Source organism: Punica granatum, chromosome 3 (assembly GCF_007655135.1).
Source record: "Punica granatum isolate Tunisia-2019 chromosome 3, ASM765513v2, whole genome shotgun sequence".
Classification (NCBI taxonomy): Eukaryota; Viridiplantae; Streptophyta; class Magnoliopsida; order Myrtales; family Lythraceae; genus Punica; species Punica granatum.
In genome coordinates this window covers 28,230,049-28,249,743 of record NC_045129.1, presented here as the reverse complement: position 1 = coordinate 28,249,743, position 19,695 = coordinate 28,230,049, and the positions used below count along the sequence as shown (strand labels likewise).

At 34.3% G+C, this 19,695-nt stretch overlaps 1 protein-coding gene across 1 annotated transcript; it reads left to right on the top strand.

Annotated features, from left to right (window-relative positions):
- Positions 1-456: 456 nt before the first annotated feature.
- On the top strand, positions 457-2,065 carry LOC116199114 (heavy metal-associated isoprenylated plant protein 37). The gene is made up of 3 exons (XM_031529407.1): positions 457-596; positions 740-815; positions 964-2,065. Exons 1-3 carry the CDS (start codon positions 558-560, stop codon positions 1,908-1,910), a joined length of 1,062 nt encoding a protein of 353 aa, XP_031385267.1. The 5' UTR covers positions 457-557; the 3' UTR covers positions 1,911-2,065.
- The last annotated feature ends 17,630 nt before the right edge of the window (positions 2,066-19,695 follow it).

Here is a 19,695-nt window from a genome sequence, read left to right as displayed (position 1 = left end):
CACCAACTGGAGAGCAACCAAATTCTTTATCTACAGTTTGCTTGATTAATATATCAAATGTCCCCTCCCCTGTCTTAATTCTGCATCGTCTCCTTTACCCTTTCCCGAGTTGTCTGTTTGATTTCCCACCCTTTTGTCTGGGCACTGGTTTAATATATGTCCTGTCATTGTTCTGTGTCATTGTTCTGAGACCATTTAAAGCCACATGCCCATGTGACCCCTGTGGTCTGTTTTGCTACTTTCGGCTGCTGCCTGTTGCTCCCCAGCCCCAGGTGAGAGAGAAAGCAGCAGCAGCGGAACTAGAAGTGAAGAAGAAGCAACACCAAAAACGGGACTAATGCACTCGTTGAAAGAAAAAATAATTTTAATGTTCGGTTTTTTAATTGAATTAGTCATATTCCATTAAACTTATGGATACCAAGTACACATAAAAAAAAAGCGGGACTAATGCAGACTTAAAAAATTGGTAAAAAGGATGTTTGCCTTTTCCATTGCAATATAAAGAGAAAAAGAGAGTAACTGTAAGCATTCACTCCCTCACTAGCTCTTCAGAAGAAATGACCATTGAAGACGACTTTAAGCTCCTTAAGATCCAGGTCCTTCTTCTTCATCTTTAGACATAGTGGGGATTTCTTTTGTTTTTCTTGTTCTGGGTCCAAGAAGGTTTTTTTTCCTTGGTTCCTCTGTTAACGCAAGTTCATTACTCTGTTGACATTGTGGCTTTTGTTTTGTTCCTCAGACATGTGTTCTCAGAGTCAACGTTCACTGTGATGGGTGTAAGCAGAAAGTCAAGAAACTTCTTCAAAGGATCGAAGGTATGCCCCATTGCTTTAACCCCGACATTCTAACCTTGTTCTCGTCCTGTTCTTGCTCCGTTTCTTTGTGGGTCACCCAGATCCCCGGGAATTTGAACAATGTGTGGGGCTGTGCTTCTCTATTGTTTCTGTTTCTGTGTTATCTCAGGGGTTTATAGAGTAATGATCGATGCCGAAAACCAGAAAGTTACCGTCTCGGGGAGCGTCGACCCAGCGGCCTTGATCAAGAAGCTCGTCAAGGCCGGCAAGCATGCCGAACTGTGGGGAGCGAAGCCCGGCCAAACCCAAAAGCAGAAGAACAACTTCCTCAAAGACGACAAGAACAGCAGCAGCAGCAAGGCCCAGAAACACGGGCTCATCAAAGCCCTCGAGGAGGAACTGGACTGCCTCAATGATGTTCAAGTGGACGGTGACGAGGAAGACGAGGAAATGCGCCTCCTCAGGGCGAGGGCTAACCACCTGGGTTTCCTAAGGCCGGGAAATATGAAGAAACCCGGCGGAGGGAATGTTCCTCAGGGCCTAAACAATGCCAAGATGGTGAACCACTTAGCCAATGGTAACATGGGGAAGAAAGTGAATCCCAGTAACCCAAATGCGGGGATTGACCTGAAGGCTATGGGGGCACAGAAAGTGAACAATATCGGGGAGTTCAGGAGGCCCAACGAGATGAATTCCGTGCTGGGTCTTGGTGGACTTGGTGATCAGCAGCTGAGTGGGTTTGGTGGGTTTCAGATTCAGCCAAACAACAACGGCAACAACATCAATGGGTTTCTTCAGAATGGGTTTTACTCCAGTGGCCAGTTCCCGCCGTCAATGTTGATGGGCATGAATGGGAATCATCCCATTCATCAGCTTGGAGGGCCGTCCGGTATGATGAATGTGCAAGGCAGGCAATTGTTTCAGCAGCCTCAGATGATGTACCAAATGTCTCCTTATGTTCCTCCCAACACCGGGTTTTACTACGATCAGTACTACGACTATGGTCATTCGCCGTACTCCACCTACAGTGAACCAAGCTATGGTAATCCTTCGGGTGATACCGCTGCTCACATGTTCAGCGGTGAGGACACTGGTAGTAGCTGTTCTGTAATGTAGTTTAACTATAGTGTAATGATGGTCTGGTGACTTCGAACTAATTTAGTGTGTCTAACAAATTTATGGGTAACCTGTAGGTTGTGGGAGCTTGGTCTGTTAAGGGCTTGTGTTTTGTGATGCAACCTTAATTATTAAGGGCTTGTGTTTTGTGATGATACCTTAATTATTATGGAATATGACATATGGTAGTGAAAGCTCCGTCTTAGGATATTCTTATAATGTCCTTATTAACGAATTTTTCTCGAATGGTTAATCATGTGTTGCGATGAGACATCGAGAATCATGTGTTATGATCAATTCATTCAGTCACCATAAGAAGACATTCTGATATCTTAAAATACTACGTCATCGGCCAAGAAATTTCCGTCATGTTCTCTGTCTCCTCTAAGCCCGCGATTTTGTAGTGGGCATTACTTATCCCCAGCCTTTTCGGTGGCCGAACCATCTGTTCCGCCTGCAGATTCCCTTGACATACGAGAACCAGTCGATGGATTATACTGCTCGGGGTTCACCAATGTGCCCAGCTCGGCCCTGGGAACCTCAGCTTTTGCAAATGCTAGAGTTGATTGGAATGGAAGGAGACACGGAGGCTCGGGTGTTTAAGGCAGACTTCCTAAGGACTAAAGGTTGAGGTTAAAGAGGGTAGGATCCTCCAGATAATGAGCTAAGATACGATATCTTGCAACATACGATAGGATTTTGTATATATTAGGAGAATATATCCTAGATAGTTAATCGTCTTTATTTCTATCTAATTATAGAGTGCTTGCCTAATTACTCTAGAGCTAATTCTCTGTATAAGAGGTTGTACTAATGAATTAATAAAAACAAGTTTTGAGCGTTCTCTCAAACCTCTCGGTTTGTTCATGGTATCCCATTAATTTCATAATAAGGAGATCGAGCGAGACTTGGCATCAAGTCGAGAGGAGCATCGGAAAGTTCCTTCACCGATTTAGGCTGCCTGAGAATGCAATATGCAAAGGTTGGAATGTATAAACGCTTCTATGGAAAATGGGGGGGCTTACTGTGACAGTGCCCAAGGAAGACATCAAGAAGGCATGGGGATTTTCGGTGATGGAACTGATAGTAATCATCTTTCTATTGTATTCAAGGAAGGGATTTTAACCCCATATAGCCTATAATTTATTCGTTTTGTCAAATTTATCATATACTTTTTTTATCAGATATATCATATAGTTTACATTTTGTTTCAAATCTATCCCGTTTTTATATCTCCATCAATGATTAACAATTTTGCTACTGTGACCCATTTTATTCGGAATAGATTTGAGAAAAAAAATTAAAATCATGAGATATTTTTGAGGAAATAATTAAAATCATAGATAAATTTGGAAAAAATTAAAACCTTGAGATAAATTTGGAGCCTACTAATGTTTCATAAACGGACAAGATAACGCCAAGATAGATTTCGAGTAAAATGTTAATTATGAAATATATTTGATAAAAAAAATATAAAATAAATTTGACAAAACGTGTAACAATGGCGTAATTTTCCTTTGAGGAAACGTGTGTTTATTTCAATAAGGAAAAAAAAAGTGTGAATCAATGCGTGTAGCGAACTTTACATTGAAGTACGGGTTGATGCAAGTGGTGTAGCACCTCGTTCCCTTCACTAAGTATTTGGGTTATTGTCCAAACTTGGGATAGCACTACTTTTTGGTAGGCCAATCTAACGCGAAAAAATTGAGATTCATTGGACTTCAAATACCAAGTTTTACATATAGAAAAATGTTTATGATCACATTGCCACTCCGTGATAAAAATATTTGGGCCTTTCCTTGTAATTTATGGACTGAAATACAAAATAAAAACAAACGGTCGATGGAAGCGTGAAAAAAGTTTCATGATTGCATTAGCTTGGGGGCCGTAAACTACCGCACTCCTCATTTCTGTCAGTGACCCAATACTTAATGATCGGCCCAATATTTTTTTTAAGGAAACTAACAATTTACCCATCGAAAAATTGATGTTAAATCAAATCAGACCTCAAAATTTTTTTTACATCAAATTGAATATTGACAGATTACGTATACATTAAATGACTCCTTCCGTCTATCTGTCATCCAATAATAGACGGAAACATCTAATGTAGCATTATTTCTTTTTTTTTACATCAATATTGATATTGATTTATTAAATGTACATCATATTACCCCTTTCGTTAGAGGGTTCTGTCGAGCTTTTAACGACAAATAGACGAAAGGAACACTATAATGTACATTTATTATATTAAGGTCAAAATTGATATAAAATTTTTCTTAATATCAGATATGATATAACATGAATCTCTTGAAGGGCAAATTATTAATTTGCTCTACTTTTTTCTCTTTGTAATAACGGTAATTTGTTTACTTTCAGGTACATGAACAGTTCATAGGCTTATACATCCAATTAATTATAAAAATACTTAGCCTACTGAAAAATAATTATAAAAGTAGATAATTATTAAATTTTTAGTGAACTTATACGGCTTTTGATCCATTTTCAGTTAAAAACTCATGTTGTTAAGTGGTGATACCGAAAATTCATATAAGTCTAATTCCTTCTCTTAATTTATCTTATATGGGATTCCTTTTTCTTTTTTCTTTTTACTCTTCAATACCTGATCTCACATGCAACGTGTGATCTTTTTCTTTTTATTTTTGCCTATAAATTGTCACGTGTCCTTAATTACCCGTTCTCAATAACTGACATTGAGTGAGGCTCTTCTTTCGTGCTCGGGGGAGGAGGGACTTACACGAGGTTCACTCTCGCACACTCTCGCACATAGTGGGCTTGACATAGTGCGAACGCACATGGACGTTTGAAATCTGGGCACTTATACCATATTAAAATTTCATTGGGTTTATACGAGTTTAGGCTTATTTCCAAGCTCATGATATAACCACGAGGTGACCTTCCTTCTTCCACACCTCGGGTGAGAGGAGGAGGTGGGATAATTGACAATGAGGTTGCACTTGGGCCGGACTAAGACGAGGCCAGCAAAGAATGAGAAGCAACGAGGACCGGTGACTGGTGATAGGTTTATCGGGTGATAATTTGTCTGGGATATGTTGAACTGAATTGCAGTGAGATAGAAAGGACTAGAAGGACTCCGCTAAGAGGGAGCTTGATGACAAGGCTGCGGCTGGTGCTCTAGACAAATGGCTAGGCTGCAAGAAGAGAAGAGATCGGCCAAGAACAGGAGAAGAGAAAAGCCATTTTTGTGCTTGTTTTGCTGCGAGAGGCAGAGATGGAGCATAGCTCAACTCAATTCAAGAATGAGAAAGGTTGTAGGCATTGCAGCAGAGACAACAGAGTTGCAAGGACAACGTAAGCGACTGTGGGTGGAGCAAGGGTCGACAGCAAAGACCAGGAAACCCATAGGGAGATATCGACATGGGATTGTAGGGCAGGGACTACGAGAATTTGGGCAGAACTGGGGTTGCCGGGAGCGCCCGGCCAAGGCCGGACGCGCCAGCACTCTAAGCGACGGAAGCTCTTGACTATGCCAAGATCTTTCTGCATTGTGTTCGAGATAGAACTCAGTGATTATGCAAAATCCACCGATTCCATCTATCCCTTGATGCTAAGAAGTCCAACAGTAAGCTCGAGATGTGGAGGCCGCGGCTGTCCCTCGCTGATTCATTTTTCTGATTGTTTCCTTTTTCTCGGGATTTCCTTGGTTTCCAAGTTGACTTGTAAGGGAAAAAAAAATTCCAAATAGAAATGGGGAATAGTTGGAATATTTGTTTCTCGAAATCTTATTTCAGGTAAGGAAACTTGAAAAGGAGAATGATTGGAGTGTTACGTTTATTCGAGAATCATCAGATGCTGAAGGGAGAGGGCTGAAGATGATATGGGGTAGAATCCGCTGTCTTGGAGATCCTGTCCGATTGCCTGCAAAAGGGGGAAATCGGATGGGTTTTTCCATTTCCCTCTCTTACAGTGAAATCAGCTATTTTCTATACTACATGTCTTGTTAATAGAGAGAATAGTACGAGGACTTACCCGTATATGCATATATATTTATATATATCTATTAGTGGCGTGTGGGTTTGGGTATTCTGTTTTTTTTACGATATCCAGACCATACCTGTAGAGAACAGATTCTAAAATTTTAGAACCGGACCCTATACTGTTGGAACCTGGAATCGAAACTTATCCGAAACCTGAATTATATTACAGGTTCTGAATACTCTGTTGGAATCAATAATTTTACCTATAATTTTTTTCTTAAAGCACAATAAATAAAATAAATAACTAAAATCGAAAAAATTTCATTCACAATCACACAAAACAAATAACTGTTGACATAAAGTAATCGAATCACATCCAATCACAAAACTAAAGGATTATGTAGTTCTCTTTAGGATTATATAATAGACAAAACAGATATGCAACTAAAAGGTTTTGTAGTTATTTAGTAAAAAAAAGGATGATGTAGCTCTTCTTAGTATGCAAAGTAAATAAGTTCTCCCTAGGATTTTGTAGCTATTACATCGCACATGAAAGAATTATTTAAAATAATTTTTTAGAAAAAATTATAGGTCTTGGGTACCGGTTTCATTGGTATCCTGTATGTTGGAACCATAATCTATTTTCATCGGTTCCTTAAATTATTACCTGGACCTTACTATATTTTTAATTGGAATTATCTGGACCCTATTCTATTTTCAATTGGAGTTATCCGGACCCTTCCCTAATGGCTAGATTCCAATCAATTCCGAGTATACCGGGTTTCCATGCACACCCCTAATATCTAAGCTATATATAAAAGTATGATCATTTTCAAAATATTTCTCCAACTTTCTATCTCTTTATATTATTAATATTATTATTTTACCATTTACTCAAATAATACGAATATAGTAAACATGACGCCATTTCAATTTCATGATACATTTTCACCCTTTTTCTATTGAAAACCCACCAAATACCTATTCTTTATTAAAACCTTTCCATTTTCAGAGATCCTTTCTTTTTTCACTATAAACTACCTATTACATTTTTTCTCATAATTATTTACTCTTTCAAATAAATCAAATATGAACTAACTTTTTCATTTAACACTTCCGGTTTAGCTGACTCCCTTTTCCCATTTCCATTTGCATCTCTTCAATTTTCTCATTCGTTCCAATTACTATTCCCTTAAAAAAAATTATGTCTTCTTCTCATCTCTGGAAATTTTTTTTTCACACATTCTCTTTCTTCTACTATATTCCTTCTATAGTTTCAGTCAATGATTTCCTTCTTGTATCTATTCTAACCCTATGCTTTGTTATACGTCTTCCTAATAGTATTTGAATTCAATGCTTGAGCCGACTTAATCGTTTCATCACACTATAATCTCATCCAAAAACAGATACCTAATGCCTCGTCACTCTTTCTCGTGGCTAATATTATGAGTTTGCTCTGATTTATACCTTGTACAGGTATTGCTATGAAGTTTCAACAGTAATTTGTTGATAAGTCCCTTTAGAAAATACAAAAAAAAAATCCAACGAAATTCTGTTGGTATTTAAGTACATATTAAGAAAAAAAATATCAATGGATTTTCTAATTTATATTAAAAATTTTAAAAATTATTTTTTGAAAATGAAATTCTTCGATAAATTACCGACGAATATTCCATGAGAAATTCCTTTTGAAAATGCCGAGATATTCAAACAATTTTTCTATAGATTTTTCAAAATTTGTACTGATTTATTTTAACAATTTATTTTACGAACCGAAATTTCCTCACGAATACCTAACAAACATTTTGCCGTTGAATTTTTTTTTGAAAATGCACACGAAAGTTTTAAGGGTAAATTGCACTGGTGGTCTAAAATGTTTTACAAATGTTTCATTATGGTTCAAAAAGTTTTTTTCGCTATATGATGGTATAAAATATTTCAAAGTTGTTTCATGATGGTACAAACCGTCAACTCGAGCTTGACACCGTCAAGCCGACGCTGACATGGCTACTATGTGTCACCTCCTTGCTGATGTAGCTGAAAATTTTTAAATAATTCTAAAATTTTTAAAATTTTAAAACTTTTAAAAATAATTTTAAATTTTAAAAACTTTTAAAAATAATTTTAAACTTTTAATTTAAATAATTTTTACTATTTTAAATTTAAAATAATTTTAATATTAAATTTTTAAAATTATTTTTAAAAATAAAAAATTATTTAAAAAGATTTAAAAAGATTTTAAATTTTTTAAAAATAATTTTAAAATTTTCAAAATTTTAAAATAATTTTTTTTTATTTTTTTTTCTAAATTTTTACTCTTTATGATATTTTTTAAAAAATAATTTTTAAAATTTTAAAATAATTTTTTTATTTTTTTCAAAATTTTTACTCTTTTGTTGTATTTTTTTAATTATTTTTTAATATATTTTTTTGGACTTTTTAAATTTTTATTTTCTCTTAAATGACGTGGCACACTATGATTGGTTCCACGTAACAAAAGTGACACATAGGACGTGCTACGTTAGCAAAATGTTAACGGCGTTAGGGCCAATTGACGGTTTGTACCATCATGAAACAATTTTGAACATTTTGTACTATCATGTAGCGAAAAAAACTTTTTGAACCATAATGAAACATTTGTAAAACATTTTGGACCACCAGAGCAATTTATCCAAGTTTTAAATAAGATTTACTTGTATGCCTTAGTTGGAGATAAAGTGTATTCTTTGTTTCTTATATGTTTTATTGATTAACCTTCTAGTTTTCTTTTACTAAAACCCACACCGAACTCAAGTCCCGAGTTTGAAGGGAAAACCCAAACAAATTCCTCAGGGCTTTTGATTTTTGGTATTTTGAACCCGAGTCGGTTTTTCCAATTTTTTTTGGATTATGGGTGCTATTGTAAGAGTATTTATGAAGATAATATTTATGTTAATTATTTTTTAAACGTCTGTTGAAAATTTGAATTCATTTTTCTAAAGTTTCTTTATGATATTTTATTGAAATGAAAAATTAATTTAGAAAAAAATATGTCAAATGAAAATTATTTTTTGAAATAATTTATTTTAATTGCATGTTTTTTTATGTAATTACTTTAATATATTATTAGTTTTAATTTTAAAAATTATTTATATTATTTTAAAATTATTTATCAACTTCCTATTATTCAAACATACATCATTGGTATACTAATTTTGCACATATCTTATTACTGTTACGCGTATTTAGATATTATTAACATTTAGGTATTTTCATCAAAATTAATATAGTTTATTTCTTTTATCAAATTAAATATTATTTGTAAATATTATTAATTATTTTTAAAGTTTTTTGTTTTACATTTAATTTAATATTATTAATATATTCATAGGTTTACTTGTTAGACTTTCACATGCCAGGCGTGCATTATCAGTGCCATGTTAGAAAAATCAGTTAAAATTGATGTCTACCAAGAACGGCTGTGTTTTCTTTCATCTCTTCTTTACTCTTGCGCTCTATTATGTCTTCATTAATTTCTTGGTTGTTGAACTCCATTACTATGAACTAATTTTGTTTCCTAGGGCTTCAGTGGAATCTAGGGTTTATTCTTAATTTGTGATTTACTTCCTTGACTATTGATTGATTGTGTTTATCATATTCTGTTTTTAATGTTGTTGATTGCTTGTCACCAATTATATTGTTTTAACAACCTTGATGAACTCGGGAGATGGATTCCTGGTTTAGGCTCGAGATAGGATAGCCTAAGATTAACTCGAGTTGGAAAACATAATTAATTTGCGAGAGGATTATCAATAATCAATCGCCTTAGGTAGCCAATAATGGTAGGGGTGGCAATATGTGTCGTGTCCTATTTAAACGGGTCGTGTCTAAACGGGTTCATGTCAAAAAGCTCCTAAACCTGAACACGGCACGTTTAATGAACGTGTCAAAATTTTCAAATATGAACACGACACGTTTAATTACTTGTTGACACGGAGACGATACGTTTAACCCGTTTAACTAATCGTGTCTAAATGTGTATATACTTGGCTTGTGACTAAAAACTTAGTCACGAGACCCAAGAATTTCCCTTAATTGCAATTCTTTGAGAAACCTCAAACTCTTGCTTGTATTTATATTTTTATAATTTAAAAATAAATTTATAAGAAATTCATGTTTTAGCTAGATTTTGATATTAATTCCGCAATTACAATTAATTGCACCTGTTTGTTTCTTATTCACTTCGTAAGCACCTCGTTTTGACCAGGCTCAGTCAAGGATCGAGAGCAAAGTCATAGCCTAGTTCAGTCAGGAATAAACACGACTAAGGAGCTAATACAGGAATTCTCGTGAATGAATGGGCTCTCGAAGATGAGATGAACTTGGAATTGGCTCTTAGCCAAGACCTGATTTCTAGGCCTATTTTAGAGACCTAAATTACATTAATGAGTCAAACCCAAGTCCATATCGAGGAGCTATGAGTTAGCTTTAGTTGATATTTTATGGGCCTGACGACTCATTCGGACGAGTTCGATACGAGCTTGTCAGTTCAGTGTATGCAGTTTTGGAAATGGACCGACTCCTTGGATTCCATGGCACAATAGGTCGACCAAATATGATCCAATTGTTACAAAACTTGGCCCATTTGAAAGCACTTTGGGCAAGATTTCCTGATATATTATGGGCCACATAACTCATATGGACGAGTTCAATACGAGCCCATATGTTCAGCAATGCATTTTCGGGTCTGGACCGACACCTTGGAGTGCGGGCTTATTTTGACCATAAATGAACTTCAATTACTAAGAAATTTGGCCCATTTGACGGCTCATTGAACAAGTTTTTTCTTTTTAATACATATATTATTATAGACCCATAACTCGTTACAACTTGGCAGATATGATGTCTTGAAATCGGACCATCAGTATTACTATTAAACAGATCGGTTTTCTTTAAGTAGACCAGCCCAGCTTTGATCTGCAATTGAAGGAAGCTTTCAGATATATTATATTCTGGACATCTTTGAGGAGGATTCTCATGTTCATGCCGCAGCTTTTGTTGACCTAATTTTGAACCGAAAACCCACAAAATTAAGAGAAATCAAGGAAATAAATTACTATTCGGTTTCATTTGGCCCAAATTTGGTGGCTGTACGATTTGGCAGAAACATAATTGAATGGGAAATAATATATTTTGTTGATCAATTGAAATCTCGGGCAAGAATAAGAACGCTAGTGATTTCTTAATGAAAGAGAAAAAAAACATAATATTGAGGGGAATAAATCAAAATCCCATTTGAAAAACTGATTGCCGAAGAAATCTCGAGATTTGGGATGTTCGGCCATAGGAAGAGTCTATAAATAGAGCCATCCTCGTGCAGTGGACACGCATGGTAGGTTGATAAATTAAGTACTTAAAAATTAAGTATTTAATTATTTAAAAGAAGAAATGTATAAGAAAAAGGACTGAATTATAATAATGAGAAAAAATTTTATGAGGGATAAAAAACACAAATAAGCTGAAATTTACTTATTTCAATAAGTGAAAATTTTCTATCTTTCATTAAGTTATTTTTTACTTAATGGTTAAATAGTTTACACCCTTATCTCTTATGTTTTTATGTTTCTTACATTCATTTTTTCTTATAATTAACTTATAACTAATTTTAAAGTATATATTTTTGGATTTACAAATGAGGTCAAATGTCTAGTACAATTAAAGAGAAATCATAAATAATTAATCAATTGGCATTAATAGTCCCATTAGGTATTGCACATGCGTCCTTTAAGTCAATAGGCGAAAGTGTGCCCCACTGCTTTACATTTTCTTTTAATTTATTTAATTAAATTGAAATAAATACAAAACTTTTGGAGGCTTGGAGATTCATGCGTTCAAATTTTAAGAGTATGCATTCTCTCATTCCTTTCATTATTCTTCTCTTACTTTGGAGCTCCTGGCCATATGCTTCGCTCATGTGTAATCTCGGTTATATCCGGTTGCTACATATACATTCTTAAATTCGGGATGGTGAGAATTAGATTTGCTGAACCAGCTATGTGCAAAACACTCGACTAAAACGATTAAAATGGCGAAACAGCTGGCTTTGGGTGTGTTAATTGGTAGATAGGTATTCATGATTGTGTTATTTTGATTGATCACATTTTTGGTGATTTGTTTGCAATAGTGAGGATTAGGTTGGTTTAACGTGCGATAATCAACGACTATATTTACCCATACGCCTAATCTTGTTGAAGGTGATCTTTGATGTGATTTAATTATTTTCATTAAATAAATCTTTGGGATGATTGGAAAATGAGTCGATAAGATCGTGATGATGAATTAGGATAATTTCAAATCAGTTTCATAAGTTTTCTTGCTGTTTTAATTCAGTCTTCAATTTTTTACTATTTTAAATAAGTCCTGAACTTTCTGATTTGCTAAATGTTCGTCCCTGATGTTTTTCAGTCAGTAGCTGAACTTTTCTCTGGATTGTTCAGATCAGTCCTGGAAGCTTTTTACAAGTATTTAAATCGGCCCAAGACTTTCAATTATTACAGTTTCGTCCCTGGATGAATTTTGAAGTTTTCCAATGGGTAACCGAATATTTCAGATTGTTCTAGATCAGTCCCTGAAATTTTTACCGAATTTTCAAATCAGTCCTTAGCTTTTCGTACTGTTCTAGAACAGTGCCTGGACACCTTTCAAGGTTTTTAAAATGGAGAGCTGTGTTTTTTTTTCTCTTGGTAAAGAGAGAGATGTGTTATTTGTAAAAGGAAAAAGGTAAAACAATTAATTAGTCATTAAGAAAGATAAATGAGAGAGAAGGTGAACATAGAGAGTAAATATAACAAAAGATATATATTGTTTATAAAAGAAACTAAGTTATAATAAATTAAGCTTTTTGTTTGGGTGGCTATGAGTTTTTCTTTTCGCTGTACAATAAGTGCATAATTACATATATATATATATATTGGGAAGGATATGAATAAGTATATTCATAAGCAAGGATAGTGAGGAGAGTGAATGTCATCCTAAAAAGTAGGGTTAATAATAATAATAATAATAATAATAATAAGAGTACAATTTTTTTACATTTTAACAATTTTAGCACATAATTTTTTCTTAACCTAAAAATGCACAAATTTTCGATTTGATAACAATTCTAGTACGGCATTAGATTTTTCGTTAATTTGGATGGAATCGAGGCCACAGAGGGCGCCGACGATCCCAATTGGAGGGAGGGCGCTAGCAACCCCAATCGGGAGGTAGTGGCCGAAATTGAGCCCCCCACCCCTCGGAATCAGGAGAACCCTCAAATTGGAGATTCTCCCAATTTCGATGGGTGGAGCCACGACCCTGCTCCCTCGACTGGGGTCGTCAACGCCCTCCCTCCGATTGGGGTCGGCTACACCTCTGTGGCATCGATTCCGTCCAAATTAACGAAAAATTTGCAGCTATGCTAGAATTGTTATCAAATCGAAAATTTGTGCATTTTTAAGTTAAGAAAAAAAGTTCGTGCTAAAATTAATAAAATGTGAAAAATTTGTACTTTTTTTTTGTTATTAACCCTAAAAAATATAGGGTTTTATGATTTTAGAGTTTCCTTTTAAGTTGCGTGATAGTTGAACTCAAATTTCTATTTTTTGTGTGTGTACCCTGATATCCGGGAGGCTAAAGGGGCCCAACTAATTCAATTCCAGTTGAGTCGATTCACTAAGGGGATAAAGCTCTCACGGCATAGATTTTCTCTATCATCATGACTCGAACCCAATACCTTACTTAAGGGAAACAAGCCGAACTGCTTGAACCAACTCACGTTAGTAAATTGCAATGTCTTTAAAAATTGAATGTTAGTTAAAATTTGGGTAGTGAATTGGAGTTATAAGAGATTGAGCTGAATTGCCTCATTGATTGTGTTCAATTATATGGAAGCCCGATTAACTTAACTTTGATTATCGTTAATATATGAATGGATGTTTCCGTTGGCCCAAAAGTGTTAATGACATCATTTCAGTCTTCAATTAGTTTCTTTCCACGTGAGACTGTTAGTGCTTCCAATCAATTAACTAATTTTTATCCCGAAAGAAAGTTGTACATTTTCTTTCGATCGGATGATGAAAATCATATTTGAAAGGAAAAGCTACAGAAGGAGCAAAATATAAGAGGCATAAACGTCATAAGAGACTACGATATTCTTACCTTATCTTTTTGCACAAGGAGGCTCTCGGATTTGAATGAAAATATATAGGAAAGAGAAATAGAAAGGCATGGAAAGTCCTATTACAGAGAGTCGATTTTCATGACCACTTAGTCCGAATGTCAAGGGCGATACAGCTGCATTGGACCCCCCTTGTCATATGCTCGGCCGATTAGATGGAAAAAATGGATTTCTTGCAAATGAATGATATGTTAGGGCTCCACAATCAATAGGAATAACCATGTCATGTGCAGGTAGATTTTGTAAATTGCTCTTTGTTTGAGCGGACTTTGTTTGCAGCTTGTTCTGATCACTGCGGAAGGAAAAAAAATAAAATCAAGGGCCACACATATTGGCGCAATCGAGCATATGAGCCCGCACGTGGAGTGGAAGAATCTTCCAGTTGTGTTTGAAGTAACAACCCGAAAGTTGCAATTAATTGTTCTCCATTTGTTCATTTGATATATGTTTTTACCTATATACAAATTCATAAATTGAGCAACTATGCAATCGTAATTCTAGAAACTTTGAAGGCGTTCTCTAAGAACTATTCCATTACAGCTCATTATTTCGAGATATATGTTAGAAAACGATCGTCTATGATACGTCGAAGCAAAATCATGGTTTTGTCTTTGTATGTTGAAAACCACTTCCGATTTGGTATGAGTAATGATTACTTGAAGTTTTGAGAGCACGAAAAGTCCACCCACTAACATGTTTGACTTGAGGGTGCTAGGAAGTGCTTTGGTAAGCTATACTCCCACAAAATGGCTTTATGGATGACTAAAGTTCCTAAATAATTATGCAATATGCGTAGACCTTCTCGAATTTATGTGATTTTCACATTACCATCTAAAGTTAATGATTAAGTGAAGCCTGAATTTCATTCAAATGGAAATTAAAAAAGAAAAGAGGAAAAACAAAATTTTGATTATGCATCATATGAAATCAAAAGAAACTGCACGCTCAAGCTGCCATTCAACAGGTTCACCCCCTTATCAAGGAGAAGAAGAAAATAATGACGCTTTTTTATCTGAGCTGGTCCATGATTTATTTTATTTTATTTTTGTCTAAGGTTTAGTCCATGATGTGTTTCGCGATACGATTCATGTAGTCCATTTCTATTCAGTTGGGTGACATAATTCAAAAACTTTAATTATTATTATTATTATTATTGCAATATGCAGGTTTTTTGAACTTGTTATTACTGTTTAGTTTGGTTATGGACGTATTTATTTTATTGGAATTTCTGTTTTATATTATGTTTGATGTTGTTTTTCTTTTTATATCTTATATATATATGTATATTCTCTTTTATTCAATTTGACAATTACTGAGAGTTTAACTTCTACATTCACATGAAGAAGAAAATAAATTATGGTGAAAATCAATTTTTCACTTGCGTTTTCTTCCTTCTTTTTCGGAATGTCGGTCCATCGATAATCTCTGAAAGTTGTCTCGATGCTTTCCTACCAGAGATTTTAAATTCGAATTTTATAAGGAGGTTATGGAAAGTAATTTCAGTGAATGTATATAAAGATCACAAGTAAATATATAATATAGTACTGTGTGAGAAATGGCCTAGCTAGGAGCTAGGTTGCTCTTACAATCAAGTTATTTCTTACACCTTTGTAACAGGCACCGTTAGTGAAACGTCTAATCAGCGCATAATCCTGTAGGCAACGATAACTGTGGAGTATTAGACATTTTCACATTGGTTCGTTGCATCAAACTACATTTTCAATGGATATACAAAATACTTTCACATTTGATAAGAAGGTGACGAAAAGAAAATCAATTAAAGAAGAAAATGGGAAAAGTCGCTCTTGTATTCATAGCAAACTCTATGAAAAAAGTAAATCCTTTTGAGATGCTCTACTCAACCTGAACGAGTTTTAGCATCTATTGTCACCCAATTTCGAAGTATTAATCTTAATTAAAAACCGAAAAATGAAATTGAGAAGCCAGTTCTAATATCGCTCCAAATAATTAATATGTTTGAGTGCTCGAAATTATATGCACCGCTAGAAATAGCGGATTTACTCGAGAACGTTCTCCCAAGTAATCCGTCGATTACCGAGGGAATGACAGCCCTCAGTAAATCGGATCTATGTAATTTATCTAGACCCTTATTGATGGAATACCAAGGGAATATTCCCCCGATAAACTATATAAGAGAAAAGGCATTAGACTGGCCATGAAGGGTTGGCCGGGCCTGCTTTCGCCCGGGCCTAGCTCGTGGGCGCATGGAGTTGCATGCACCTGCGCGGTGTGGGCGGAGTCGATCAGTGGACTGCCCCTGGAAGCACATTGCAAAAACAACCAAGCTTACGCCCATGAGACATGTCCATATCTTGCATTCTATTATATTTATTATATCTTTATTTATATATTTTTATTAAAAGCCGAATCTTTTTTATTAAGAATTTTCCTATATCAGAAATACATTTTTAAACAGTTTTATCATTATTGAGTAAAAAATAAATTAATTTTGTATGTCATCTAGATTATTCAATTTGCACAGTAATATGCACTTTAATAAATATAAATTTTTAAAAAGGGATTAGAATAGAATGTGTAGGGAGTACCGAGGATTTCTGTACTCTGAAGTTTCTTGTGTTGAATTATTACCAATGTTAATAGTAATCCATCATTTATTTTAATACAAGTTCCAACCGAAATGTTTAACTTGTCATTTGATACACTTTCAACAATTTCAACCCTAGATTAAATCCTACATATACCTCTCCCGAGTTCGGTAAATATTTGTTCCCATGTTACTCCACCTACACATGCACATATTATAAAATTATTGCTCATGAATCATGGTTGTTAGAATCGTGATTCGAATCGTAAAATCTTACGATTCTACGATTCAAGGGGTGGCTAGTGATTCTGATTCCATGGCATGAATCGAAAAGGTAGAATCGTGGCTGAATCGCGATTCGAATCGCAGAATCATAGAATCGAACTGATTCTATAATTCTAGTTTCAACCCAAAGTTATATGCCCCTCTCTCTCCCACCTCATCTTTCTCATTGTGTGATAGTATTGCTCATTAATTCTTTTATTTTATGAAAAGTTTGAAACTTGTCTTCTGACTGTAAGTGATAGGGACTTGGAAAGTTTTTTGAACTGCTTCGAATTGGGTTCTGGCCGATTCCTGATTGCCATCTGGTTTGAGATGACTTAGGCTTGAATTTTTTTCGACCTTTTTAGATGCAAAGAAAGATGATTTCAAGAAGAGACAAACCAAGAAGAAGTTAGGGAGGAAAAGCAACTTCGTTTACAGGATCCGTGACCACGGTACTATATCAATTTTCATTGGAGGTTGTTATAGTGGGAGCGCTATCTTGTGAAGACTAAGCACCATCAGATTTTGACGAACGAAGTAGGAAACAACAAGATTTATCATTTGATGTTTACTTCTACTATTTCTGACATGAGATTTGGTATATATCTGTATATATATATTTTTTAATTACAGGTAGAATCTTACAATTCATGATTCGATTTTACGATTCACAATTCCATAACCCTCGACCGATTATAGGTAAAATCGCGATTTTGACAACCTTGTCATGAATGAACCATTCTATTTGTCAATTACGGCATGAAATAAAATATCACAAAGTACTTACATCCAGCTAACAATATCGATCCCTTAATTAATCATCTATGAAGAACAACAAGCTCTTCACATTGTCACGGCTACCCTGCCCTATACTAACATGGTAGAGGGGAGCACAAGTTAACGCGGTATATGAGTATTAATTAATTATATATATGTGTGAATTAATTAATAGTAATCCATAATTTATTTTAACCTATCATCTAATACAGTTTCAACACTTTCAGCACTTTCAAAGCGGTGTAGCAAATTTGCGCACGTCCTAACTTGATAACCAAGAAATTTCAGGTTTAGTGGAACTACCCGTGCCCCTTTATTAAATATTAGAATTACAATTTCTATTTCATTATACTAAATCCATGGGTCTCTCTCCTAACCCAAAAAAAATTGATTTCACATTAATATTCAATATTTAATTCACACAATAATGTTCACTTTAAAAAATATAATTTTTATATAGAATATATATACATTACATATATACAATTTATAATTTTTTAACTTTTATTAAAATTATTTTAATATTTTTTATTCCTTGTTATTTTGATATTTTTAAATTCTTTTATGTTTTTAATTTTACCGAGGGAGTTGCTCCCTTGGTAATTTTCTTGGTAGTCTCTCGGTAATTATAAAGGTAATTTACCAAGGGAATTATCAAATCTCTCGGTAAATTTTTAATTCTTTTTTATTTTTTAATTTTACCAGGGAATTAATTCCCTCGGTAATTTACCGAGGACATGTCTCCCTCAGTAAATTTTTAATTTTTAATTTTTAGTGTTTTAAATTTTATGAAGGAAACTTGTCCCTGTTAAATTACCAAGGGAATAATTCCTTTGTGCTTTACTTTAAAAGGGAATAGTTCCCTTGGTAATTCCTTTGATAAATTGACCAAGGGAATTTCCTGGGAATTTTATCCTTTATAATTACAGAGGGAAATGCCCCTCAGTATTTCCTCGGTAATTTAAAAAAATTTTCGACGGGTTACTGAAGGATTAGCAAGGGAATTTTACTGAGGAACATGTTCCCTCGGTAGACCTACTATTCCTAGTAGTGATGGAAGCCTGGTAAAAACCTAGTACGATGGATAGAAAAACATGGAAGTGCATTTATTGGATGAGAATAGAAAACAAAACAAAAATGGAAGGGTGACTTGGATGCATATTTGTTTAATCTCAACTGAGTATAGGCTCGGGTGTGCGGTTGTGTGAATAAATTAACAAAACTTATTTTATAGAGAATAGAAATATAGTGTAATGGGACACACTCTCATTTTGTGATAAAAAAAAAAAAGAATTTCAAGTCAGGTTGTCGTTGTGGAAGTGTCAGTACCTTTTATTATATTGGTTTTTTATCTTCTTATACTAAACAATATGCCTCATCGTGACTGAAACTTATTGTATCTGTTATTTACGGAAAAAAAGTTTTAAAACTTCTTTTAAAATTGTTTTGAATATTTATTCATAAATTGGTGGATTTTTAAGAAAAATTAATATTATTTGCAAATCGAAACACTTGTTTTCAGTAAAATAGTTGAGAATGATATTAAATTTTTCGAATAGTCAAAAAGATAATTAAATCACAAACAAAGATTTTAAAAGAATTGATGTCGTGGCCTATATTGTTCTACATCTTTCGGATGTTATAAAAGATCAATCATTTTTCTTCATTCAACTTTCAACCCTAGGAGATGATGAAAGGGCAAAGAAAAAGGGGAAAGGAGCAAATCTGAATTTTCAACTTATCCGACTTGAACACCGAACTCACGCCAGTCCAAAGTGCTCCGTTTTAGCTTAGGTTGATCTGTCAAGTACCTTTTAAATTAATATTTGCCTTTTCATGTATTTCGTTGTTGTTTGTTGAAAATTTTATGGACGAAATTTTCATTAAAAATAATTTTTAAATAAGAGAGATTTTTATTTAAAGGAATATTATATCATAATATTTTTTTTGAAAAAATATTTTCTATGTAGATTTCACCAAATACTAGAATACAATCACATGCTGCCGCCGTCACCATAG